Source organism: Chiloscyllium plagiosum, chromosome 11, assembly GCF_004010195.1.
Source record: "Chiloscyllium plagiosum isolate BGI_BamShark_2017 chromosome 11, ASM401019v2, whole genome shotgun sequence".
NCBI classification, from domain to species: domain Eukaryota; kingdom Metazoa; phylum Chordata; class Chondrichthyes; order Orectolobiformes; family Hemiscylliidae; genus Chiloscyllium; species Chiloscyllium plagiosum.
Window position 1 is genome coordinate 76,208,602 of NC_057720.1, and position 26,433 is coordinate 76,235,034.

Below are 26,433 nucleotides of genomic sequence, written 5' to 3' on the forward strand. Positions count from 1 at the left end.
TTCCTTTGCCTCCCATAGTGGTCAACCCGCCAATCCCTTAATTTGACAGGTATCACACTCCCAGTCACCAAGGCAATTCTAAATCAAACCCAATCAAACCCAGGGGACTCTAACCCCAATCAAACCCAGGTGAACATCCCTCCCAAAGGACTTTCTGGAGGTATGTTGTCAGGGACCCCGCCTCCATTTCCATTTCTTTTTTTTTCCTGGAGACTTTTTCTTTGCCCTCTGCGCAGCCCATATTGAGTTTCTTCGTCACTTCAATAATTTCAGTCCGAGACAAAATCTGAAGCAGCAGTATCATTTATTATACGCTTGCAAACATGGTATCTATAAGATCGGCACACTGAGTTTAACAAGTATATAACATTTTATACAATTCATTCCTCTTTCCCTCCTCCCATTGCTCCTTCCCTGTTTACATCTCCCACTACTCTAAACCTGGCTGTTTATCTCTTGCTCTATCCCACAGGAATGAAACTGCCATCCTCAACTGGTCTGACCTACATGTGACTCCAGACCCACAGTAATGTGGTTGCATCACTCCAGGACTTCTAGCTGCCCTCAGGCAATTAGGGATGGGCAATAAATGAACAAACAAAGAAAAAAAACGTACTGAAGCTGCTGCTAGAGAAGAAAAGCAAGAGGTCGATAGCTTTGTAATGTAGATGCAGGTTTTGGACTGGGGTGGACAAAGTTAAAAATCACACCACACCAGGTTATAATCCAACAGGTTTATTTGGAAGTACAAGCTTTCGGAGCACTGTTTCTTCCTCAGGTAGCTAGGAGTAGGATCATAGAACACAGACTTTATAGCAAAAGACCATGGTGTCATACACTGATGCAATATATTAAACAAACCTAGATTACTGTAAGGTCTTTCATCTTTTAGAATAGGTTGCAGGTTTCAATTCATTAATATGTAAATCCCAGAACTTCTTTCAAGTCACATTCCTGAGATAACTTAAGGTTTTATATTTTAAAAAGTGACATCCCAGCTCAGACAGTGCATTAAAGGTGTGAGGTTAGAGTCTGTACCCCAATCTGGACTCAGACTGGTTCTATTTGCAAAGCAGAAACTTACAAAATGTCACATGGAATATAAAAAATATTGACTGCCGACAGATTGTGCGCGTTATGAACAAAATAGAATGTTTCTGCAAACGCAATTTTGTAGTTACTGATCGGTCGAACGGTTTCGAGATCCGCGCAACGAGGCGGCGCGCTTTCTAATTTATGGTGGGCGGTGCCCGCCGTACCTGACTGGCTGGTTCGCCGCTGCGAGGGCTCGGCTCCGACCTCAGGCGGCGGTGACGCGATATGGTGCGAGGAGGCGGAGTCGCTGACACACACACACAGGGAGGAGAAAGGAGTCAGAGTCGTGAGAAGACACGGAGCGGGCAATTTAACCGGCCGCCGACTAACCTTGAGAAGGTGAAGGAAGAGCCGAGCCGCGGGCGAGTCTGGTCCCCGAGCGATGGCCGCGCGCAGGGTTGTCCTGGTAACGGGAGCCAACAGGTAACCATGGAGACGGGAGCCAGTGGCCCCCTAGCGGCAGGGATGGGACATGGCGAAAGGCATCTGTATCTTTGGAGAGGCTCCAGCATCAGCCTGAAGGGATGCTGTTGTGGGGCTGTACAGTGATGGTAGCGGCCCTGCCCCTGGGCCAGGAGACTCCCGGGTTCCACTTGTCACTTGCCACCAGTGTTGTGGCATAATGTTTCTGAACAAGCTGTTAAGCAACTATCTAAACTGTGAAATGAGGACGCTACACTGGTTTTGTCTCTGGAAGTGATGGGACTGGAACCTGGGCCTCCACTCCAACTGAACAGATTGATGTGGAAAATATCTAAAACATTAAGTCAGAAAGGCTTGGATGCAGGAGGAGCTAAGAGGGTGCTTGTAGCCCACACCCTTGGACAATTATTCCAGTGTTGACTGCTGCTATGAAAGTATGCCTTGAATACAGGCCACATTTTGGCAGCATTGTTTGTAAGGTCCTTCTTTGTAATTGAAAAATGAGTTCTTGGGCAGGCTGCCTAAGCACTGTTTGATCTATACCTAGGTTTACCATTGCCTTGGTGCAGAAAGAGAACTAAGAAGGAGGGACTGGAAGGAAAATGCACTATTTGCTGGCAGCCTGTATGTATTAGTAGTTGGAAGTGCAGCCATCAGTATGTATGTGAGAGTGTCTGTAAGCAAATGTTAGTGAATGACTGATAACTTTTCATTCATCGCTGACCATGAAATATGAGCCACATTTAAATACTTATTTCTTCACTGTTGGTGATACTTTATGTGCATAGTGATTGCTAAATTTTTCTATATTATAATCATGGCTTCACTTATTGGCTATAGTACGAATGGCATTGCAAGTTTGATTTGACTCCATGAAGTCTCATGACATCAGGTTGAACATGGGCAAGGGAAACTCCTGTTGTTTAAAACAACTGCCCTGCCTCGAGCGCTGACTTAGTATTTGTTCATGTCAAATGCCATTTTGAGAAAATGTTGAGGGTGAGAAGAGTGCAGAATGTATTCTGGGTAGGAGTTTCAATGTTCATCACTTGGATTGGCTCAGTAGCACCACTACTGACTGAGCTTTTGCTTTTTCTTTGCTTATTTTTTCCCCAGCACCCATGTTGTGTGTGTGCAGGTGTGAGACACAGTGAAAGACACAAGGTGCACAAATCTTTATTCAAATTTGCACCACCAGGAAGAAAGGACACACCCAAGTGGCCAGTGACAAGCAGTTCCCCTCACATCAAAGGCCAATGCTGTGTGATCAAACAGTGAAGGGGAGGGCAGGAATTAAATCAAACTAGAGTTGGAGTGGGAAATAACGCACTCCACTCCCTGTGGCGCCCACCTGTCCCTGAACAACTCCAGGATGTTGGTGGACACTGCGTGCTCCTTTTCCAGAGACACCCGGGCTCTAACATAACCGCGGAAGAGGGGCAGGCAGTTGGCCCTAACGATCCCCTCCACGGCCCGCTGCCTGGACTTGTTTATGACCAGTTTGGTCAGGCCCACGAGTAGACCCACGAGGAGGTCTTCAGACCTGCCCTCCCCACTCCGTACTGGGTGCCCAAAGATCAGGAGCGTGGGACTGAAGTGCAACCAAAAGCAGAGGAGGAGGTTTTTGAGAAAGGGAGTGCAAATGCCCACACCCAATACATACATGGTCCACGGACTCCACAGCACCACAGAACAAGCAGTTGGGATGGGAGTCCGTGAACCACCGCAATCTGCGGTTGCAGGTGACCGCTGCGTGCAGCACCCTCCACTCCAGATCCCCGAGAGAAAGAGGGAGGACGCCCGCGTAGAGAGCCCTCCACTGGAGAACCACTATTGACTGAGCTAGCTGAAGTATAGTAATTAGTTGGTAGATTGGGCCTGCAGTAAGTGATGAAGGAACCACCAAGAGGAAAAACCTACAAGACCTCACAGTTACCAATTTACCTGTCATAGATGCATTTGTCCTTGACATTATTGATCCTTTTGGAGACAGTCATGTCTTCTCACTGATGATTCCATTAACTGTGTTGTGGCCATGCTATATGGGATCCATTCAGAACAGATCTGGCAGCTCAAAACTAGGCATTCATCATCAGTAGCAGAATTGTATTCAACCACAGTCAGTTTCCCTCTATCTATCATTACCATTGAGTCACGGGACCAACTCTGAGGGCACTCTAGAAACAACACCAAGCGTACTACAAAATGAATGTCAGCTACAATATAGGTCTATATGTTAAATTGCAGAAGCTAAGTGGTGCCTCAACCAATGCATCAAATCTGCAGTACTTCATATCAAGTTGTGAACAATGGCCGACAGTTAAACAACCAACAAGAGAAGGAAGGTCTACAGGTATCCCCATCTTCAGTGATGGCAGAAGTTAGCACATATGTCCAAAATGCAAGGTTGAAGTATTTGCCATCATCTTCAGCCAGACTAGAGTTGATGATCCATCTTGTCTTCCTCGTGAGGTCTGCAATATCACACATAACCAGTCTTAAGCCAGTTTGATTCACCATTTTAGAATTAATGTAAAATATTTCCATTTCATTCATTGAGTTTTTAGATCTATTTTAATCAACAAAATTAATCATACCATAAAAGATTTGTAATTGTAGATAGTTATATACTCTGCAAATAATAGTTACGATAACATCATTTTGGACAAAGTATGGTCAGTGCTAGGACAAGGTCAGCATTCTACTTGCAGCGTTGATAAAATGGAGCCAAATCAGCATATAGTACTAGGCATATCTGTTACAAGTTTGTTGGGTGAGCAAACATTTGTATGCTATGAAAACTGAATTTTGTACTTCAGGGATAATTGCTTTGTTTCTAAAGTACTTCCATAGAATCCCTACAGTGTGGAAACAGGCCATTTGGTCCAACAAGTCCACACCAACTCTCCAAAGAACAATCCATCCAGACTCACCTGCTCCATCCCTATAATCCCCACAGCTAATCCACCTAACCTACATATCCCCAGACTTTGTGGGCAATTTATCCTTGGATGATACCTGACTGGCTATGCTTTTCCAGCACCACACTTGTCAATTCTAATCTCCAGCATCTGCAGTCCTCACATTTTCTCCCTGGGCAATTTATCATGACCAATTCACCTAACCTGCACATCTTTGGACAATGGGCAGAAATCAAAGCAACCAGAGGAAACCCATGCAGACACTAGGAGAATGTGCAAATTTCACACAGACAGTCCTCCGAGGCTGGAGGGCCATCCCAGACTTAAATGAAAGATTGTTGACATAAGACAAATCATTTCCCCAATCAAACCTGCTTTATCTGTGTTAAATAGATCATCTTGTTAGAGATCCTTTTGTTCTCTGTTCTGTTGTAATTACTTTCTGTCTCAGGCAGAATGTAGTTCTTTCTCTTCTCCATCGGTACCTCCACACCCTTAATTATAATTGATGTTTTATCCTTTGAAGTTTTGATAGTGAAGATTATGCAGTGTATAAATGTGGTGTAAACGATGTAAAACAATGAACAACTCTAGAGAAGTTCTTAAGGTTGCAATAAAGCACTAACAAAAATGTCTATATTATTTATTTCATTTCTCTCAACATTTTCCATGTGCCTGCTTCCAGTTGCTTTGTGTTCTGTCACATTCCAAGGGAGCCTGGCTTTGAATCTTTTTTGGTTGAATTCAATCTTACTCAATATCCTTTGAAGGGAATACCTAAGCATTATATTTTTATCACTGAACTGTATGAATCTTGCCATTAATTGTGTTGTCTTTGCAATTGATTATTCCTTTATTCCCTTCCCAGTGGCATAGGTTTGGCACTTTGTGAACGCATACTATCTGAAGATAACCAGATACATCTGTGTATGGCATGTCGCAACATGCAAAAAGCTGAAGCTGCTAAGTCTGAACTTCTTCTGACACATCCTGGAGCTGATATTAGCCTTTTGAAAGTAGATGTTGGGAATGTTAAATCTGTTATCAAAGCGGCAGAAGAAATAAAGCAAAGGTATGACAGTGTCATTATTACGAATATTGTTAACATGTCACAAATTTAATTGCTTGATATTTGCAAGTTGATTTTCAATGATTATTCCAGCAGATCTATATGAAACAAGTTTCTTGGTGCCCCCCATATTGTGTAGCTGGAATGAAATACATTTGCTATAGGTTTGAAGAAATCTTTCAAGTTTATGTAAAGTCATTTTCATTCTTTAAGTTTATATTTTGTGAGTATACTTACTGCGGGTGGTGATTCTCTGCTCAGCCTTCAATGTTTGAATGTGTCATTAGTATCTCCAAGATCCAGTATTCAATTTGTGGTTTGACAGGGTACTGCACAGTTTGATCACTACATCCTCTGAATTTAATTCTTCTACTCAATATGTAAGTCAATATTCTATTGGTTTTATTAATTGTTGCTATGCATTGTTTCAACATTTCCAGCGTGAGACTGGGCACTTTTCAACTTTATCTTTAGCTATTTCAATGCTATTCTTGAAGAAGTTATGCTTAGTTAGCCTTCTTTTGTACAGTAACTGATACTACTTCACTTTTTTCTTGTCAGTTTGCATATTTTGTGTGACCGATTCTGTAATTTCTGAACTGTCTCGTCTGATTCTACTAGCTCAGCATTTGATAGAAATTATCATGTTTGCATTGGGTTTCTTAATCAGCCCTTTGCTGTAAGTTAAAAACTGGAGGAGAAGACCTTGGCTTTATACCATTGACTTCAGTGGAATTTAAACTTAGCGTGAAATGAGCTTTAGACTATCACCATCTTCCTCTACTGCATAAATCCAAGATCTGCCTCATAATACTTTGTATCTCGTCCCACGTTTAGCAAGCAGTTGCTGTTTTCTACCATTCAGTCACAGCACAAAGTGATGTATTCTAATGTTATAGCAGCATCAGCGTTAGCCACATGTTAGCTAGCAGAGCATTGTTTTACTTCATGAAATTCAGAAAATACTGGTAATATTCAGCAAGCCAATTAGTAACATTTCATGGCAATCAATGACCTTTGGTCATAATTTGAACTACATTGATTGATATTGAGATCTGATAGTCCGACAACCACATGTGATAATCAACTTAGATTGCATGCAACAAAGCAATTAAAGAGAAAGTGGGCTGCAATAGCCAGTCTACTTCAGGGCATGGCTGAAGAGCTTCAGGGCAGAGGATGCAGTGATAGAGATCCTTGTGGAGGGAGGAGAACTTCAAGATGGGCATCCTTGGAAGAAGTTAAAAATCACATAACACCAAGTTATAGTCCAACAGGTTTATTTGGAATCGCCAGCTTTTGGAGCACTGCTTCTTCATCCACCTGATGCAGAAGCAGCTCTTCGAAAGCTAGAGCTTCCAAATAAACCTGTTGGACTATAACCTGGTGTTGTGATTTTTAACTTGGTCCACCTCAGTCCAACGCTGGGACCTCTAATCGTTGGAAAAGGCTTCGTAGTAAGGCAATAGCAACTAGGAGAATGTCATGTTCTTTTTGCACTTTTTAAATTCATCAGTGAATAGTCTTTATGCAAATGATTGGAGCATTTTCTGTTTATGGAATTCAAGTTTAGCACCAGACACTCCTAAGATATACAGTATAACCCAAATAGGTGCAAAGAATAGAATTCTCTGGTCCACCCTAAAACTGAAGATAAGGAAGATAACTACAATGCTTTGAAATGTAAAATCAATAAGAATATTTTGAATATTGCTATATAGAGAGATATGTTGCTTAATCTTTTTGTCTTACACTCATGACAAATGCAAGAATACCAAATTTCACACAATTGAAATAATTTATACTGTAAGTGACAATGGTGCTAATTAATTGGCTAAGGTATTGCCATAGAGAAAGCAATGCAAAACTAAAAGCTTCTGAAGCTCCCTGGTAGTTCAGAAATGTGGCGGGCTTGAAAATTTTCTTTCTATTTTCAGAGAATGTGTCTCTGTATTTTGCTTTAGATTCAAGGCCAGACTCATGAGACCAATTAATAGGATCTTATGCAAATATATATTCTGCTGGGAATCAATGCCTGGATGTCTTAATATGAATTAATAAATGGAAGACCATGTGTTATCTATAGTGATCAGGATAAATTTTTCTTCTAGAAAACATAAATAAGCCACATGACGAGCTGAACTGATTTAAGTTAGCTGATAGTTTTGATAGTAATACAGTCAGGATTGTTCAGCAAATATCATCCAATGGGCTTGTGTAAACATGGGCTGAAAAGGTATTGTCTATACCTTTCCAATCACAACAACTGAAGGAATATGCTGGTTTATTTGATCAGCTACTTATTAGGACACAGAATCTATGTAACATTACTAATGTTCATATATGATACTATTCAAATGTGTGGGACAGAGCTTCTTTCTAGACTGAGAGCAACATCCTTACAGTGGAAATACCATTTGCATAGTCACTGTATATTGTTACGACATGGGTTAAACACTCCAGCAACACAAAAGATTTATCCCATGCAGTAATCTGTAAAAATTCGAGTGGCCAAGAACTATGTAAAGTAAAAATTAACAACTTTATTTCTTAAAGTATAACAGAGAATAATTAACCAACCACTATAATTTAAATTGCTTTCTCTAACCTATCTTTTTCCTTTCCTTCTATAATACTAGTCCGATAAAACTCCATTAAGATTTACAAAACAACACTTCTTATCTCAAAACTAGGTGGCTGTAGGTTCTTGTCTTCAGATCTTCCTGTGTCTTCTTTTCTCCTTGTTAGGAATTTCTGTGTTACAGATTACTGATTGAAAAAGTACTTTTAAGAGAGATACTTTTTGAAGCAGTCTGTTATATGCTGGGACTTGGCAGTTCTCCTCTAAACTGTTCAATTTCCCCCCGGTCTTATACCCCAGAGCATCGGATTGTGTCATTGGCTTTTAAGATTGTCAATATACTCAATTCAAACTTGATTGGAAATTTATTTTTTGGGGTATAATTTAAACTGGCTAAATTCAAATTTACCTTTGTCTCCAGGCATCGAGCTAATCAAGTTGTTTGACCAAGTGTTACATACATTGTTGCCTTTATTGAGAACACTTGGTGCTATGTTCAGTAGTTCTGCTGCTTTTAACTCTCTTAAAGTACACCCACCTCTTCATACAATATTAGCAGCTTGAAATGGATATCTTTTTAACCTGTTTTTCAAAGGTTTGATGTACTGACTTTCCAGAATAATTTGAGGTAGACCTGGCATTTTTCAGAGGTGGCCTTTGGCCCAGCTGCAAGGGAAGAGTTTTGAGAGTTTGAGATTTAGGAGCATTTTTAATTTTGTGTCCTGGTCTGACCTAATAAATAACCAACCTATGGAAACTTCTACTTGTTTCATTCAATCGAACAGTATTTGTAAACCTAAAAGCTGTATTCCTGATGAAGGGCTTTTGCCCGAAACGCCGATTTTACTGCTCCTCGGATGCTGCCTGAACTGCTGTGCTCTTCCAGTACCACTAATCCAGAATCTAGTTTCCAGCATCTGCAGTCATTGTTTTTACCTAAAAGTCTAATCAACCAATTGCCATCTCACATTTAATTAATTGTTAACAGAAAAAAAATTGCATTGTATGGTGATTGTATAAAAGTCTGTTTTCATTAATGTGTAAATACTTTGTTTTGATGCAGGTATCAGCATGTAGATTATCTCTATCTGAATGCTGGAATTATGCCAAATCCTCATTTCAGTTTGAAAGCCTTTCTAAGTAGCCTGTTGTCCAGGTATTGTGCCAAGAGAAATAACCAATTGCTTAAATTGCTGATTTATAGTGAACAAGAGTAAAAAAATTAAAGTGACTAAAATGTCTGTTTCTTATTTTTCTAATCCATTGTTTGAGCTATTATGTAAATAATAGCTTTACTTGTGCAACCCCATGCTGCAGAAAAATCAGTTTGCCAACACTTCAAGCTCTGTTTTTAATGTAATCACATTACAGCCAACACACATTTTAAAAGTTTGCACTTTAGACCATATTAACAAACGCGTTATTACAGAATAACCTGTAACTGTATAATCATAGCTCTGATCTTAATCAAACCCAACAGTGGAAACAGAGTGGATTGGCTCAGGTGCCTATTTTACACCCATCTTATGTTGCTCTCCATTGGAGCTTGGAATATTAAAGTTATATTAAATTGATATTTGTGCTTTGTTTACCTTTGCAATCTCCCGATTTGTACCTCTTTGATACAACCACATGTTCACCTAAAATCTGATCTGTGATGCCCTGCACCCTGTCATTACTGCTACTTTCTTTGGCTTGCTCATCCCTTATCTTTCCCAAATGAAGATTTAATTGACACTCATTAATGTTTGTAAAACATATTTTCAGCATTTTAAAAAGAATGTTTTTAATATAAGCACATTACAGGAACTTTTTAATTGAGCCTGAATTAAAATCAATTAAATTGGCCAAAAAGTGTTAATATTTTCAATGGCACACAGCCATAACAAGATACTGAGACAAAGGACGTTTGGGGAAAATAATGTTTTTACTACAGTAGGTAGAGTTGGTTGGTCAGCCAGTCCAGATACATGCTTGAAGATCCGTCAAAAGATTGGTGGTGTGAGATGGACCCTGGCTTGCAGGACATCTGTGTAACCAGCAGCATTTTGAGTTTGTACTGGTATTTAATAATCGCTGAAGGTATGCTACATATAGTGGAACAGTGTCTAAATTGTTGTGCCATTCATAACTAGTCAAGAATCTTTAGGCCAAATAATGAGATCTTACACAGTTGTATATTCTACTGGGAATCGAGACCTGGATGTCTTAATGTGAACTAATGAATGGAAGAGCAGGTGTTATCTATTGTGTTCAGGATAAATTAAAGCTAATACTCATGTTATCTTGTGATGGTGTTTTCATTTTAAAGAAAAGTTTTCGTCATGTTTCAAACTGGGCAGGGATTGCTCACTCAAGAAGATTGGCTTACTGATGATGGACTACAGCAAGTCTTTATGACCAATGTCTTTGGTCACTTCTTACTGGTAAGAATGTATGTCTACTCATTGCAAGTAAATGTGCTGTCATATAAAGATCATTTATTGTGTACTGCCAGGGAATTTGTACTAACTAAAGCCTTGCAAAAGATTCTTGATCTGCGTGTTCAGTGGAGTAGTTGCAGGAATTTCGCATTGCATTCTTCATGTTTCTTATTTTCCCAGTATTTTATCATAGATGAGCTGCAAAGCTAAAAAAAAAATTTACCCTTTGCTGGAGTAAACACGACCAGCAATAGGAACCCACGCTAGACACAAATCTAGTATTCAGAACTGAGAAACAGATGAGGAAAATAAATTGGCTTTCTTCAGGCTTGAGGTTTTTTTTACTGCAGAGAAAGAACAGTTCCTTCTTTTCCTGAGGTCTGATGCTTTCTGCCCAAACATTCACATTCACAAGCTGTTCAACTATCTGGGAGCCAATCACATAGTTGTTGCGAGGCAGAAGGCCTTTGTCATCAACAACTGGCCACCATTTCACAGACCAATCAGCTTCTTTTTTTCTGTCTAAATCTCTCTTCGTACACACCTATTGTGTACAAAGGGTCCAGCTCATCTGTAATTAGAATTCCCCCCCTGCCAGTTGCCTGAACAAGCAGCAGTGTAACCAACACTTGCAATGACAGTTAACTTTTTCTTACAAAGTGCAGTATTCCTTTCCACAATACGTGATTTTTAAAAAATAGTTCTTTCCCCATTCAGTCCACAATCAAAAATACAGAAAAATAAAAAGATGCAGTCCTTCTTAAAAAAAAAATGTGAAAACCATAAGTATAGTTGAAGAACATTGTTAACGCCAAAGCCCTAGCTGTTTGATTAAGAACTTCAATTCTAAATTATGTTTCTTATTTTAATAATTATTACATTTTTAGAATAAAATATTTAAATATAAATCCATTTCTTTTCCCCATCAAGTCTTGTGAAGAGAAACATCCATATTAGCATTGTCTTTCCTAGCTACAGACCCTTTTTCAACCTTCCTTTCCAGTTCAAAGTTCTTGAACATGCTGTCAGCTTCCAGATTCATGCAAATTATTTGTACTCCAGTTTCTATTCACTATCACAGAAGTGAAACTACTCTTACTAACATCACAAATTACATTAAAAAATGAAATAAAATAAAGAACTGCAGATGCTGGAACTCTGAAACAAAATGACATGCTTTATGACTCTGACTATGTTAGGTCTTTGATCTCCTTGACCTTGGTCCAAATCTTTGATGCAACTCAAAACACTAACTTCCTTCAGCATAATTCTGCTGTTGCTATTTTCAGTAATGATGACCATAACATTTCTGGATTAGTACGAAATCCAACATAGCTGATGAGACTGGACTGAATGAATTTTGCATACCTTTAAATGGAACTCCAGGTCAGACCATCATTTCCAAGTTTTACTTGGTATCTTTTTACTCATCACAGTTCACTAATTTCCTTTGGGGAAAGAAACTTGCTGTCCTTGTTCATTCAAACTCCTGTCCCATTAAAGAGGTGTATCTGAATGGGGTGGCACGGTGGCTCAGTGGTTAGCACTGCAGCCTCATAGCAGCAGGGTCCCAGGTTTGATTCCAGCCTTGGGTGACTGTGCAAACTCCACACAGACATTCTCCCCGTGTCTGCGTGGGTTTCCTCCAGGTGCTCTGGTTTTCTCCCACAGTCCAAAAATTTGCAGGTCAGGTGAATTGGCCATGCTAAATTGCCCGTAGTGTTAGGTGCATTGGTTAGAGTGAAATGGGTCTGGGTGGGTTACTCTTCGGAGGGTGGGTGGACTAGTTGGGCCAAAGGGCCTGTTTCCACACTGTAGGGAATCTAATCTAAAACTGGTTCTGAAATATCCTAACACGCAACTCAGTTATATCAAAACCATTATAGTGGTTGGCATCCATTTAAGAAAGCATCTTCATAATGCTCTAATCATTTAGGATGTACAATACATGCTTGCCTTGCCAGCAATGTTCACCCCCAAAAAGTAGGAAAAAAGCATATAATTTCATGACTAATTCTATTACAAGATGTGTATTTTTAATAAAATGGCTGGTTCGGCCACTTTTTTTTTATAAGTGGGCAGACACTTACAGAGCTCTTGTGAGTTCATGAACATTACCTTATTTGATTGTCGAGTAGGGAAGAAGGCTTTTGTTATGAACACAAACAGCCGACCAACCTGGTCCCTGAACACCACAAGCTGATTTCACAATAATGAAGAAAACACAATAGGCAGCCAGAGGATGCCTGCCTTGAAGAAGTTTTCCTCCTCTTTCTACAAGAATCTCGGAGTCCCTCTCCCACTGCAACTCCCAGGCCATTTCCTCTGCCCTGAAGCTCTTCAACCACTTTGCCTCTATTCCTGATGAAGGGCTTTTCGCCGAAATGTTGATTTTCCGGCATCCTCGGATGCTGCCTGAACTGCTGTGCTTTTCCAGCACCACTCTAATCTAGAATCTGGTTTCCAGCATCTGCAGTCCTTGTTTTTACCTAGCCAGAGAAACTGCCAGCTGAGTTTATTGCCAGAACTCTGCACTAAATCAACAGGCTGTGTACTTGCGATATTGTTTTTTAAATAAAATGAAGCAATTGGCGACGAGTTTAAAGAAGGAACTTTTTTAAAAACTCATCAACAAGATAAGAGCATCACATTTATTGGCCATCCCAGAGGGCAGTTAAGAATTAACCACATTGCTATGGGTCTGGTGTCACATGTAGGCCAGACCAGGTAAGCATGGCAGTTTCTTTCCCTAAAGGACATTAGTTTTCCAACAATCGACAGTGGATTCATGGTCATTAGATTCTTAACTCCATTTTTTTTTTAAATTGAATTCAAATTCCACTATCTGCCATGGTGGGATTTGAACTTGGGACCCCAGAGCATTATCTGGGATCTTTGGATTAATAGCCCAGTGGTAATACCACTAGATCACCACAATTCAGTGTACAAAACAACCTTGATTATCTAAACAAGACCAGCGGGGGGTATTTTGTTCAGATAATTGATCATTCCGATAATTGATCTGATCATAAACAAGCGGTAGTTTGAGTGCCTTGGTTATCTGGCAATGCACACCATAATGCCGTTTAACTGAATGCTGAGTTGCCTACTGCCATTTTTATGGGACCTTGAGATCTTGTTTAGATAATCTGAAATTTGGATAATCGAGGGGGGTTGTTCTGTATATCTGTAAGTATCAGCCTGAGGGCTGTAGAATATTTTCAAGCAACTGGTGTTGGTATCAGTAGGGAACTTGTAGGAATAAAAGTAGCAACTCTGTACTCATGTTTTCTCCTTCATTCAAACAGGTAAGAACAACAATGGGGGGGGGGGGGGTTCAAATGGGAACAAGGCTGTCTGGATCATGTGGAAAAGACTCACATCCTTCACATTTCTGCTGTTGTCTAACTCTGGAATTGCTCTCACATGATTCCAATCAAGATTAGAAATGTCAATTCCATTATAATCCAGGTTTATCTGGTTTCTCTTTCTGATTCATATGATTACCATCAAGTCCCCAAGAATCTCTACTTGGCAGGCCTCCTCTTCCTCATCTGCATGCTGTCCATTGACAATATCATCCACAGACAATGGGGTCTGTTTTCACATACAGTATACACTGACAACACCTAACTGCTCCATTTCCACTGTGTTGTCAGTATTACTTATTCAATATTTTGTCTTGGGTGAGCCACAAGTGTTTCCAGTTGAACTATTGAGGAAATCAAGCTCATTTTATTAACCCTCTTTGCCTCACCTTCTTCCCATCTCTTAAACTTCGTTTCCTGTTCCCATTTCCTCCCTCCTCGTTCCTAACTATTGTCAAGTGAAAACAGAATGTGCACAGTTTCTGTTTTCAAGTGGACCTAAGCAAAACTTTCAAACCTATTATGTGCCATCAGAAAGCCAATCAACTTCTGTATACCTCTACAGCATCACCTCTGGCACTTAATGATTGGTATATTAAAAGTTAAAATCATATAAATTGTAATTTCATAATGAATTTTCACTTTTAAATGCATTAATTTATATTTAAAGTGCATCCACATAATTTCCTTTATTTCCTCTGCCTAATCTTATAAATTACAGTACAATTTTGGTTTCAATTTTGTTTCTCCAAAGAAAACAAATTAAACTGTACAAAGAGGTTAATCAGAAAATGAAAATACATTATCTTAAAGTTGGTGGAGATTTATACATTTTCAAGGAAGCATCTCATGTGAATTTAATATCTTGGTCTTTTACAAGGCACAATGAGAAAGTGAAAACCATCATAAAGAAAATATTGAAGAGATGGAAACAATGCAAATTATGGTGTACAACCAAACTGTTAATTTTTAATATTAAGAATGTCTATTCCTAGATTCGCAACCTGGAGCCTGTACTCTGTCAAGCTGATTGTGTGTCACATTTAGTTTGGACATCTTCTCGTAATGCAGGGAAATCTGCCTTCAGTCTGACAGACTACCAGCATAGCCAAGGCCAGGAATCATACAGTTCTTCTAAATATGCAACTGATCTACTTAGCGTAGGTTTGAATAAGCACTACAATAACAAGGTAAATTTGGTATCAATTGTTGCAACGTGCTAAGATGAAAATTTATAAAGACTGTGATGAGACTTTATTAATGAATTTGAGCAACCTGTTTATGAAAAGTAACATTGATTCATGTAGAAACTTTAGCAACTTACAAACAATTCTGAAAGTAATTTCCTGAATGGACATCTTTATTAGCCTGTTTTAAGAAGCTAAAGAAGTGTTTAGAAATTAATTGGGAGGTCTAAGATTTTGTTTCTATCCGCTAACATCTATGGCAATTTAAGCCAAGGTACACTGTGTATTGTGTTTTCCTCCTCAACTTTTCCTGTCAGTAAGATTGATCTGTGTGTATATGTGTGCTGCATGGTGGCTCAGTGGTCAGCACTGCTGCCCCACGGTGCTAGGGAACTGGGTTCGATTCCACCATCGGATGACTGTGTGGAATTTGCACATGCTCCCCATGTCTGCATGGTTTTCCTCCGGGTGCACTGGTTTCCTCCCACAATCCAACCATGTGCAGGTTAGGTAGACTGGGCAATTTAACATGGCCATAGTGTGCAAGCTAGGTGAATAGCTATGGAAAGTGCATGGTTACGGGGATAAGGTAGGGTCTTGGCCTGGGTGGGATGCTGTTCAGAGGATGTGATGGGCTGAATGTCCTGTATGGAATTCTATGAACAAGTTGTGAATTTTTTCACCTGTTTTTGTTCCCAAATTGCATAGTGTTATGGTGTCTTATGAAATTCAGTCTCTGAAAAGAGCAAAGCATGAGATTAAGGAGGGAAGAAGTGTATTTACAACATGCGCTTCCATTGTTTAGTACAAGAGGAAGAAAAGTGGCATGTTTAATGCAGTCTGTAGTTTGCTGCCATTACTTTCCATACGAAAATAAGGTAGAGGCAAGTTTGCCTTCATTGTCAAAAGACTTGAAGAGAAATCATTCCTGGTTAACTTACAAATTCACAAATCGTTTAATGTTCAAAGCTATTTTTGACTGGAGCTATAGTTTGGGTGACATGCCTATCGTGGGAGGAATTTTTCCTTGTACTTGGCTTCATTGCCAAAAGAACATCTTATCTATTAATGTTTGTGGTCACAGTATACTGCTGTCTCCTAACGTGAGAAAAGATTTTTGATGTGTCCACATGCAAATTTAACTTAGTCTTTCCATCTACTCTTCCATCCAGGGTCTGTTTTCTAGTGTGGTCTGTCCAGGTCTTGTTTTGACTAATTTGACCTATGGTATCTTTCCTTCTTTCTTCTGGACATTAATTACACCCATTATGTGGCTGGTGAGTAAAATATCTTTGACATTTCCAAATCCGAGCAGCAGTTTTGATCAATTTGCACTTTTAACAACATTCATTATTTGTTCTGTCCTTCAGATTCGTGTATTCATAAATTCGTTTACACTGAGCCCTTACAATGGAACAGAAGCATTGGTATGTAGCCTGAGTCTTGATTATTTGGAAAAATTTCAATCCTTTATTGTCATCAATAACTCACACAGTGGTTCAGTAGCTAGAAATGTTACCTCACAGTGCCAGGGACTCAGGTTCGATTCCAGCCTTGGCTGACTGTCTGTGTGGAGTTTGCACATTCTCCCCAGGTCTACACGGGTTTCCTGCAGATGCTCCAGTTTCCTCCCACAGTCCAAGTTAGGTAAGTTGGCCATGCTAAATTTGCTCAGTGTACAGGAATGTGTAGATTAGGTGCATTAGTCATGAGAAATGGAGGGTTGTAGGGTAGGGGAATGAGTCAGGGTGGGATACTCTTTGGAGGGTTGGTGTGGACTTGTTGTGCCAAATGGCTGTTTCCACACTGTAGGGATTCTATGAACTCTCAAGATGTATAACACTAAAGTTTTAAAATCTTTACTGGCCAAATTTAATTCCCAAATGAAAATCATTAGATGTCTTCATCTGTTTAATTACACATACAGGCAAGTCAGGTAAATTCCAACGAGCACATATGCATCAGGTGAAGTGCAAACTTAAACACCATACAAATATAAAGCATAAAATTCTTTGCTGGTTAAGATACTGTTATTCAATAATGCTATTCACAAGAGGCTTTTGTCACACACTTAATGCTTTGGAAAAATAGGTAACTATGAGCTTCCCTTTATATGGCTGAGTCGACTATTTCATTTGAGAAGAAATTGTTCCTAATTTTCTGAAAATAGCCCAAGACTCAAAAGATTCCACACTCACTCAGAGTCACTGAGCTTTACAACATGGAAACCAGCCCCACGATCCAACTCATTTATGCCAACCAGATATCTTAAATATATCACAGTGGCTCAGTGATTAGCACCAGGGACCCAGGTTCAATTCCAGCCTTGGGCAACTGTCTGTGTGAAGTTTGCACGTTCTCCCTGTGTCTGCGTGGGCTTCCTCTGAGTGCTCCGGTTTCCTCCCACAATCCAAAGATATGCTGGTTAGGTGAATTGGTCATACTAAATTGCCCATAGTGTTCAGGGATGTGTGGGTTAGGTACATTAGTCAGGGGTAAATATGGAGTGATGGGATGGGGGAATGAGTCTGGGTGGGTTGGTGTGGACTTGTTGGGCTGAATGGCCTGTTTCTGCACTGTAGGAATTCTTCTTCTAAATCTAGTCTCATCTGCCAGCATTTGGCCCAAATACCCTCAACCTGACCTATTCATGTACCCATCGAGATGCCTTTTAAATGTTGTAATTATACCAGCCTCCACCCCTTCCACTGCAGCTCATTCTATACACGCACTACCTTCTGTGTGGAAAAGGTTGCCCTTTAGGTCCCTTTTTTAAAATCTTTCTCCTCTCACCTTTAACCTATGCCCTCTAGTTCTGGACTCCCTCACCCCATTTTTTACCCTATCCATGTCCCTCATGATTTTATAAACCTCTATACGGTCACCCTTCAGCCATTTGATGCCTAAGGGAAAATGGCCCCAGCCTATTCAACCTCTCTCTACTATTCAAACTCTCCAACCCTGGCAACATCCTTGTAAATCTTCTCTGAACCCTTTTAAGTTTAACAACATGTTCCCTATAGCAGGGGGACCAGAATTGCACACAGTGTTCCAAAAGTGGCCTGCCCAATAAAGACAAGCATCCCAAACACTTCCTTCACTATCCGGTCTACCTGCAACTCCACTTTCAAGGGACTATGAACCTGCAATCCAAGATCTCTTTGTTCAATTACTTTAGCAATAGGTGTATGAATCCTGCCCTAATTTACCTTTCCAAAATGCAGCATCTCACATTTATCTAAATTAAACTCCATCTACCACTCCTTTGGCCCATTGGCCCACCTGATCAAGATCCCATTGTACTCTGAAATAATCTTCTTCACTGTCCACTACACCTCCAATTTGTTGTCATTGCAAATTTACTAACCATACCTTCTATATTCATATCCAAATAATTTATATAAATGACAAAAAGCAGTGGACCCAAAACTGATCCTTGTGGCACACCACTGGTCACGGTCCTCCAATCTGAAAAGCAACCCAATACTACTACACTCTGTCTTCTACCTTTGAACCAGTTCTGTATCCAAATGGCTAGTTCTCCCTGTGATCTAACCTCGCAAACCAGTCTACAATGAGGAACCTTGTCGAATGCCTTACTGAAGTCCTTATAGGTCACGTCCACTACTTTGCCCTGATCAGTCCTCTCTGTTACTTGTTCAGAAAACTCAATCAAGTTCCTGAGACATGATTTCCCATGCACAAAGCCATGCTGACTATCCCTAACCAATCCTTGCCTTTCCAAATACATGTAAATCCTGTCCCTCAGAATTCCCTCCAACAACTTGCAATGGAAGGCTCACCAGTCTATTGTTCTTTGTCTTTTTCTTACCAACTTTCTTAAATAGTGGCATTATGTCAACCAACTTCCAGTCTTCCGGCACCTCACCTGTGACTACTGATGGTACAAATATCTCAGCATGGGGCCCAGCAATGACTTCCTTAGCTTCTCACAGATTTCTAGGGTACGCCTGATCAGGTCCTGGGGATTTATCCACCTTTATGCATTTTAAGCCGTCCAGCACCACCACCTCTGTAATATTGACATGTTTCAAGATGCCACTACTTATTTTCCCATGTTCTCTACCTCCCATATCCTGCTCGACAGATACAAAATACTTACTTACTCACTCACTCTATTCATTTATTTAGGCACTTTCTTCCAAATTAGTTCAGACCTGTTGTACTCTTGACTTTTCCAACTTCATCTCTCACTTCATGGTTAAAATCTCCAGCAAGCATTTTAATAGCAAAAGGATTATTTTAGCCATTATGACTAGGAAAGAATGAATATGTATATGGTGTGTTGCTACAAGTTGCAACTTCAAATCCTATTCATTGCAAATAGAAAAACAAAAGTTTGTTTCACTTGACTGATATAATTTATGGGAACAGTTTTGCTACAGAAAAGCGAGCACAGGCCAATAACCTGCAATTTTGTGTGCACTGCTTTGTTGATAGTGGGGAGGGGATGATTTAACTTAACTGGCTGGTTTGCAATCAACAGTGGCCCTGACAGCATAGATTCAGTTCCCACACTGGCTGAGGTTACCATGAAGGACTTTCCTTCTTCATCTCTCCCCTTGCTTGAGGCAGGGTGACCCTCTGGTTAAGCCATCACCAGTCTCCTCTCTATAATGAGAGAGCAGTCCATTGGTCTGACAGGACTATGGTGACTTTACCCAGTGCGGAATTCAGTAATGGTAGTGCCATTGAGTGACAAGGAGCGATGATGAGATTCAGTCTCATTGGTGATGACACTTGCATTTGTGCTGCAAATATTATTTACCACTTGTCAGCCCAAGGTTGGTCTTGCTATACTTGAACATGGACTACCTTAGTACCTGAAAGGGTCACGAATGGCGCTGAATACTGTGCAGTTATCGGCAAAATCCCTATTACTGGCTTCACTATGGAGAGAAGGTCATTCATGTAGCAACGAAAGGTGATTGGGCTCCAAAGACTACGCTGAGCAGTTCTTGAACAGCTTTTGTGGTGGTATGGTCTTGCCCCTACCTCTAAAACAGGAGGCCCAGGTTAAAGCCCCACCTGCTCCAGAGGTATGTAATGACATCTCTGAACAAGTTTACTAGAGAATATCTAGCCTGAGGAATTCCTGCAGCTCAGGTGACTGACCTCCAACAACCCCAACATCTTTCTGTGTGCCATGTATGAGTGCAATTTGCAGAGATTTTGCTGAGGTCCCTTGATGCAACAGTTAGTAAATGGCAAGAGAAATGCCTCATTTTGTTCAAGCTTTCCTTTCAGTTTTTTTTTGTGTTTTAAAAGGAAAAATAACTTTTATGCAGAGATTCCCACTCAGCTTCTTCCATTTCTGTCCTCTTTCAATTTTCTAGATCTGGTTGTTCTCACAGAAGCCAGAATCGCTGGACCCAATGAAGAAATATCTCAGCTGTACATCTGGATTTGGGAACAATTACGTAACCCTGTGCAAGGTCAGGTGCTTATAAATATAGTACAATAAAATGCAGTGAATATTACCACTAGTATTATAACTTATTCCAGTAAATATTTACAACAAAAAATAGTACATATATATTGGATCTTACAATAGTTTTTGGTTGTAAATTGAATACTTGGTGAAATAAACATTTTCTATGTTTCAGTATTACCATCACAATTAATCCAAATAGATCAGGATTCTTGCTACCTGAGAAATTGTCCCCACAAACCAACAACAGGCAACATTGCTATTCAGAAGACTGCTGTAAATTTTATTTTTGTAAATTAGTGGAAATAATTGTGCTGCCTTGTCTATTACAGCTTGCGTTAAGATAACAGGCCATTTTTGTTCTTACTAGATGGACATCAATGTTGAAACAGCTGAAATATTTTATCAAGAGTTGTTAAAGCTTGAAGTCCAGATGGAAGAAAAGAATAAAGTTGCTGGTGACCATAGTTAAATACTATACATTCTTAACATTACACACAACACTTCCTAATGGGAGCAAAAAAAACTTGGTTTATTAAAGTTGATTTGGAAAGATAGTATTCATAATACTTGAATCAACTCTTTAATCATGGAATTATTTTGTGCTTGATTCAAAACAACTTCAGTATTTCAACAGAACTTCAGGTTTACTATTATCGAATTTACCTCTGAAATGTTTACTGGCATTATGGAAAGAATTTTAATTGCTAAGGGGAAATGGATTCTGGTGCAAGGTTAAATCGCTAAAAAATATGCTAACATATTGGAAAGCCAATGTGATTCTACTGCCTTGCTAAGGCTTTTATCAAAGGGTAACCTCAATGAAGCTACTGGGTCAGTATTTAAATGTGTAACTATCCAATTATTAATGCTTTTAATATAAAATTATAATTTTTAAAGTCCATACCCTACCTATGTGAAAGACTTGTGCTCACTGGACTTGTTGCATCAGCTTCTCAAACTTTACAAATTGCTGGGTTTTTTTAGCAGAAAGAAAAGTTGTTTTAACTTATTGTACTATGATCTCACAAATACAAGGTAGATGGGGCACATTCCTACAATCAGCATCCAAGTGTAACTCCTTATGCAACTGAGAGCCTTCATCTTCTGCTTTCTATAACTCCTAAGGAATACAATCCCCTCTGGCTTCAGCAGAGCAGAGATGGAGGCAAGTTACTCACTCTATTAGCTGAGATGTTTATGTTAGATGTCTGCTCGATGTTAAGAAGCCATGACATTTCCATTAAAGATCACCACACTTCTGCCAAGGAAGTCTCTGCTATTGTGGCAGGAAACAATGTGGCAGTCTCTGGGGCGAGGTGATTGGAACAAGGAATGAGAAGTGGGAGCTCCTTCAGAAGAGACCTCACTTTGATTTGTCCTTTCCCTGTCTTCCCTATCATGGCTATCCTGCACTTTCCTGCTAGCTAAGAGTTAAAGAGTACATTGTTGCATTCCATTGAGGCTTAAATAGTCAATGTGAGACTTTCCTTCATGCTGTTTAAAGTGTCAGTCTCATTCTGCATATTTTCGGTTGTCTATTGTATCTGATGCTGTGTAAAGGTGACCACTTTCCATGAATAAGAATATCACTACAAACACAAGAAGTACATGACACTCGTGGTAGAGCTAAACTCCTCTAACCTCTCTCAAAGTGCACAATGCCCTCAGAAGTGTAGTCACAGCCTCATACATTTTCTGCTGCTGCTCGCACTCGCGTTATCTACTCTTCCTCATCTTTAATCAAACTATCTCAGTTGGATATCTCACTGCAATGTCTGTTTCTGCCCCAGTGCAAGGTGTGCTTAAGTCATGTGACAGTGCTCCCTTAGAGTGCGCACCTTCCTTGAAGGTGTCTTCAGCCTTCTCCACAACCCTTGAAGGACCTGGGGGGGAGATGAAAGAACTGAAAATGGGAAAGGATTTGTAGTCCAAATTGTAATTTCAAGATCTGCACAATTAGTAGTCAGTAAATTGTGACTACAATTCAAAAGGAGTGAATATCATGTGCAAGTGGTATTGTAATATCTGATTTAGTCATCAAGGCTCTGCCTTCCATAATGCCTTTTGCTCCTCTAAGGTTTCCTCCTTTGCACCGGTTAAAGGGTTCTTTGGAGGTGTGCCAGCAGAGTGAGAACAACAGTAACATGTTTGAGAAATGGGATGGTAACTGTAAATAATGGCTGTGAGATCACACTAAGGTATGGGTGTGTTTCAATGTTGGTTATTTTGATGAGTATGCAAAAGGTATCTCAAGAGAATGTATCTTGCTGCTTCATTCATTCCAATGTTAAGCTACTTAACTTTTCCTGCTATCTTAAAGTCCTTGCTCTGGGATCCACACATTTGCAAGCCATGCCGAAGGATACCGGCCATTCAAGTAGACTGTTAACCCTTCCAACATTGTGATGTTGCCAGACCTACTGCGTTTCTCCAGCACTTCCATGCTTTTACTTACCCAGGGTTTAGGCCAGCTCTTGACAAGAGAACTTAGGTAGCCTTTAAATGCTCTTAATTGGTGGCTAGCCGTCTCTCATGGGAAGTCTCCCCATCCCTGTACCCCACTAGAAAAATGGCCTGTAAGTCAGGTGGTGCAGTCACACAGGTTGGTGGTGCGAATACCTTTCCCAGCTGCCTTCGTGTTCACCTGCATAATTCATGCAGTAGTTTTTAAATAAGAACAGTTAAATGCAACTAATTTCTAACTGATCACAATTTTCCAGCATCATGCATTTGATTTAATTATGTCCATTTTTGTTGGTAGTAAGCTGATGAATAAAATTAACAATTACTTAGAAGTTCATACTTCATGCTTTAGTGCCTAGATAGTGATATCTTAGGAGATTTGAAGAAAGACAAGGGACTATAACGCCTTACTTTCCAAAGAAAAAGCTTGCATTTACCTTATTCAGGAAATCCAGAGGTGCTTAAAAATGAATTATTTTTCAATGCACTGTGGTTACTATTGTTAAATAATCAAATGTAACAACCAAATTTCAAAAAGTAAAATTCTGAAACAGCAAGTTAAACAAATGATCACTTTTCTGCTGGTAGTGGTGGTTGAAAAATAAATATTGGCTCTGGGAAACATTACAAGGAAAACTCCTTTGTGCTTCTGAATGCAATGGAATCTTCTCCATCTCAGCTTCTCTATAACATCTTTTGCAAAACAAAGAATCCCTGATAACGAAGACCTCAATCAATACTGCACTGCAGTGTCAGCCTAGCTGAAGGTCTCAAATTTGTCACAAGCCTTGAGGTCACAAAGGTCTCATTCTGGTAATAAATGCTACCATCTGAAACTTCATCCACGCTATCGGTCCCAATAAATATTTTACACTGTTTAGTCTCCGTTTTAAGTTGTTCTGGTTGCCAGAAATAAATTGGGTATAAACCTACATGTAAATAATTGAGCTGAGCACTGTGCGGTGTTCAGTTCATTATTACATAATCTACATTATTATTTTAGATCTTCTCATAACCTAGGTTGGGGAGTTTAACAACAACAAATAGTCCTGGAACTTTACTTTCATGGCAGACAAACTAACTCGGTGAGGAAGTGAGTTATAGGATTTCCTATAAACTGCTGCAGCATTTCCCTCAAATGCTTTCTATTTTGTTGTATGAAAGTCAGTTGATGTATTAAAGAGGACTCTTTAAAAGCTCAACTGACTCCATGATCTGAAACGCAAACCTCAACCTCCAGTGAGTGTAACCATTCATTGGACAAAAATTAAAGAATGGGGAAATAGTTCACTGATGATTGAATCACTTGACTGATTCTCTGCCCTGTGGATTCTAGACTCCTTATGAGTATAGCCAGTTCATATAATTGATATTATTATCTGACAATAATAGCCAATGTATTTTCTTGGTTAATTGTTTATTTGGTTTAAATTTACATTAGTTGCTGCACAGCTGAATTTAACCTATGTTTAGGAGCTATGCAGCCTCTTGTGACTTCAAACTGACCATTTATATATACAAATAGGGGCTATCTGGGTACCTACTGCAATGTTGGTTTGCTTTTTCAGAGAAAACCAATCCCATTAAAAAAAAATTGGTATTTTGGCAACTGGTATCCTGAACTCTACCAGTGCTGGGCCCAGTTTCTCAATCTCCCACCTCTAAGCCTTGACCCCCAATCTGCACACTCCCTTCCTATGTCAAACGTCCAGCTGTGTTACTGCTGTGGAGTGTAGGCCAATCATCCTTCTCCCTTTGTCTCCCCTTTATCTCCTATGTACATGGACACAGTACAGCAGCCACCTGAATGTAGTTAAAAACTGTTGTTTGACTATACATTTAGATACAGTTTAAAATTGTATTTTTGCTTCTATTAAATAATTATGTCAACCAAAACACACAATCCAGATTTTGACTCCGAGCTTTTCTAAACAGCTTTAAGCATGATTGTTTCGAAGAAGAGCAGCTGAGTCATCCCCAGTGTCCTGGCCAATATTTATTCTTCAACCAACATAACAAAAAAAATTATCTGGTCATAATCCAGTTTATATTTGTCAGAGTTAGCTGAGGAGGAAATTGGCTACCACATTTCTGACATTACAGCAGTGACTAGGTTTCAAAAAAGCACATCATTGTTTGTTATGGAATCTTCTGCTTGGCACTGAGACATCCAGTGAATCTGAAAAATACTTTACAAATGCAGCTTTTTACTTTGATTAATAGGAAGCATATAATTTTTGTGAAAAGTCTTCTTTATCTCTTAAATGCTATTTGTTTCCTTATCACAAAATGATTTATTAGCTTGATTAATTGTGTTTAATGTTTGGAACTAAATAAAATATTGCTGTATACATTCATTCTGGTAATGTGAAATTTTTAATAACACAAGACATAGAAGGTTTGAACTTGGGAGCAGGATTATGTCATCCTGCCCTTCAAGCCTGCACCACCATGCAATAAGTGATCTGGATATGGTTTCCTGTCAAAGACCTATCTGTTTTCTGGGGAAAAGAATTTCACATTGAGAAACACATTTTTGGTAAAGCACGCAAGATGTTGGAGTTTTTCAGCAGACGTGGAAGCATCTCTGTGGAGAGAAACAGACTAAATGGCTTGAGTTTCACAGACCTCCAGCTGGTAGGAGGCTGGTGAACCAAAGAGGATGCGTTGGCACAGATCCCTGATGTGGTCCTACTACCATGAGAGGTTCCCAGTGGCAGGCAGGAGGTGGGCTGGGGTGCTGGGTGACTTACCACTCTACAGAGATGGGCAGCTTATAATTAGGACCCTATTAAAGCCACTATAAACACTGGCGGGAAGACACCCCTACTACTGCATGGGCAGCCAACTTCATGGAGACAGTTTCCCCACAGCAGCCACTGCCACAGACAGGAAAGGCAGCACAAACAAACATTGCAGCCTTGGAGACATGGTGATTGGGAATAGTTTTGGTTGTGTACTGAGGGTGCACGCTCAAGTGTTGGAAAAGCTCAAACAACAAGCACAGTGGAGACATGGACAGCACATGTGAGTGAGCCATTGTTTATGTTGATAGCTTCAGTCTCTTGCTTTTGACCTTCAAGGAACAAATGAACACACACGATACTAGGGTCATTGAAGTGGTTCAGATCATCATGGACCCTATGGAGGAGAAAGACCTTCAAATTGATGGTAGTAACGCAGCAGGAAATCAGTTTTGGTATCAAGTATTTGTTGATGATAGAATGAAAAGGTCTTACCATAGTCACTTGACAGGGATGGAGTTTCCTCCTCCTCAGTTACTTCATGTGGACACTAACCCATTGTCATGGAATTGCCACAGTTCTGTGGAATCAGCAACAGAGGGGAAATTGCCAAACCTAATCCTTATGTTTACCACAAGATTTGATGTGGAGGAGCAACCTTATCATACCACTGTACCACCAAGGAGAAGTTCAAAGGAGGAGAA

At 39.9% G+C, this 26,433-nt stretch overlaps 1 protein-coding gene across 3 annotated transcripts; it reads left to right on the forward strand.

Moving 5' to 3' along the window:
- Positions 1-1,226: 1,226 nt before the first annotated feature.
- On the forward strand, positions 1,227-25,329 carry hsd17b7 (hydroxysteroid (17-beta) dehydrogenase 7). 3 transcript variants are annotated; one of them, XM_043699850.1, is made up of 9 exons: positions 1,227-1,518; positions 5,308-5,511; positions 9,153-9,245; positions 10,401-10,515; positions 14,876-15,070; positions 16,240-16,344; positions 16,438-16,494; positions 20,425-20,523; positions 20,695-20,880. In XM_043699850.1, the coding sequence occupies exons 1-9, from the start codon at positions 1,478-1,480 to the stop codon at positions 20,710-20,712; spliced, it is 927 nt and encodes a 308-aa protein (XP_043555785.1). In that variant the 5' UTR covers positions 1,227-1,477; the 3' UTR covers positions 20,713-20,880. The 3 variants fall into 3 exon arrangements, with proteins under 3 accessions (XP_043555785.1, XP_043555783.1, XP_043555786.1); XM_043699848.1 differs by lacking the exon at positions 20,695-20,880 and adding an exon at positions 20,890-25,329 and having other exon boundaries at positions 1,230-1,518; XM_043699851.1 differs by lacking the exons at positions 1,227-1,518; positions 20,695-20,880 and adding exons at positions 1,637-1,992; positions 20,890-25,329.
- The last annotated feature ends 1,104 nt before the right edge of the window (positions 25,330-26,433 follow it).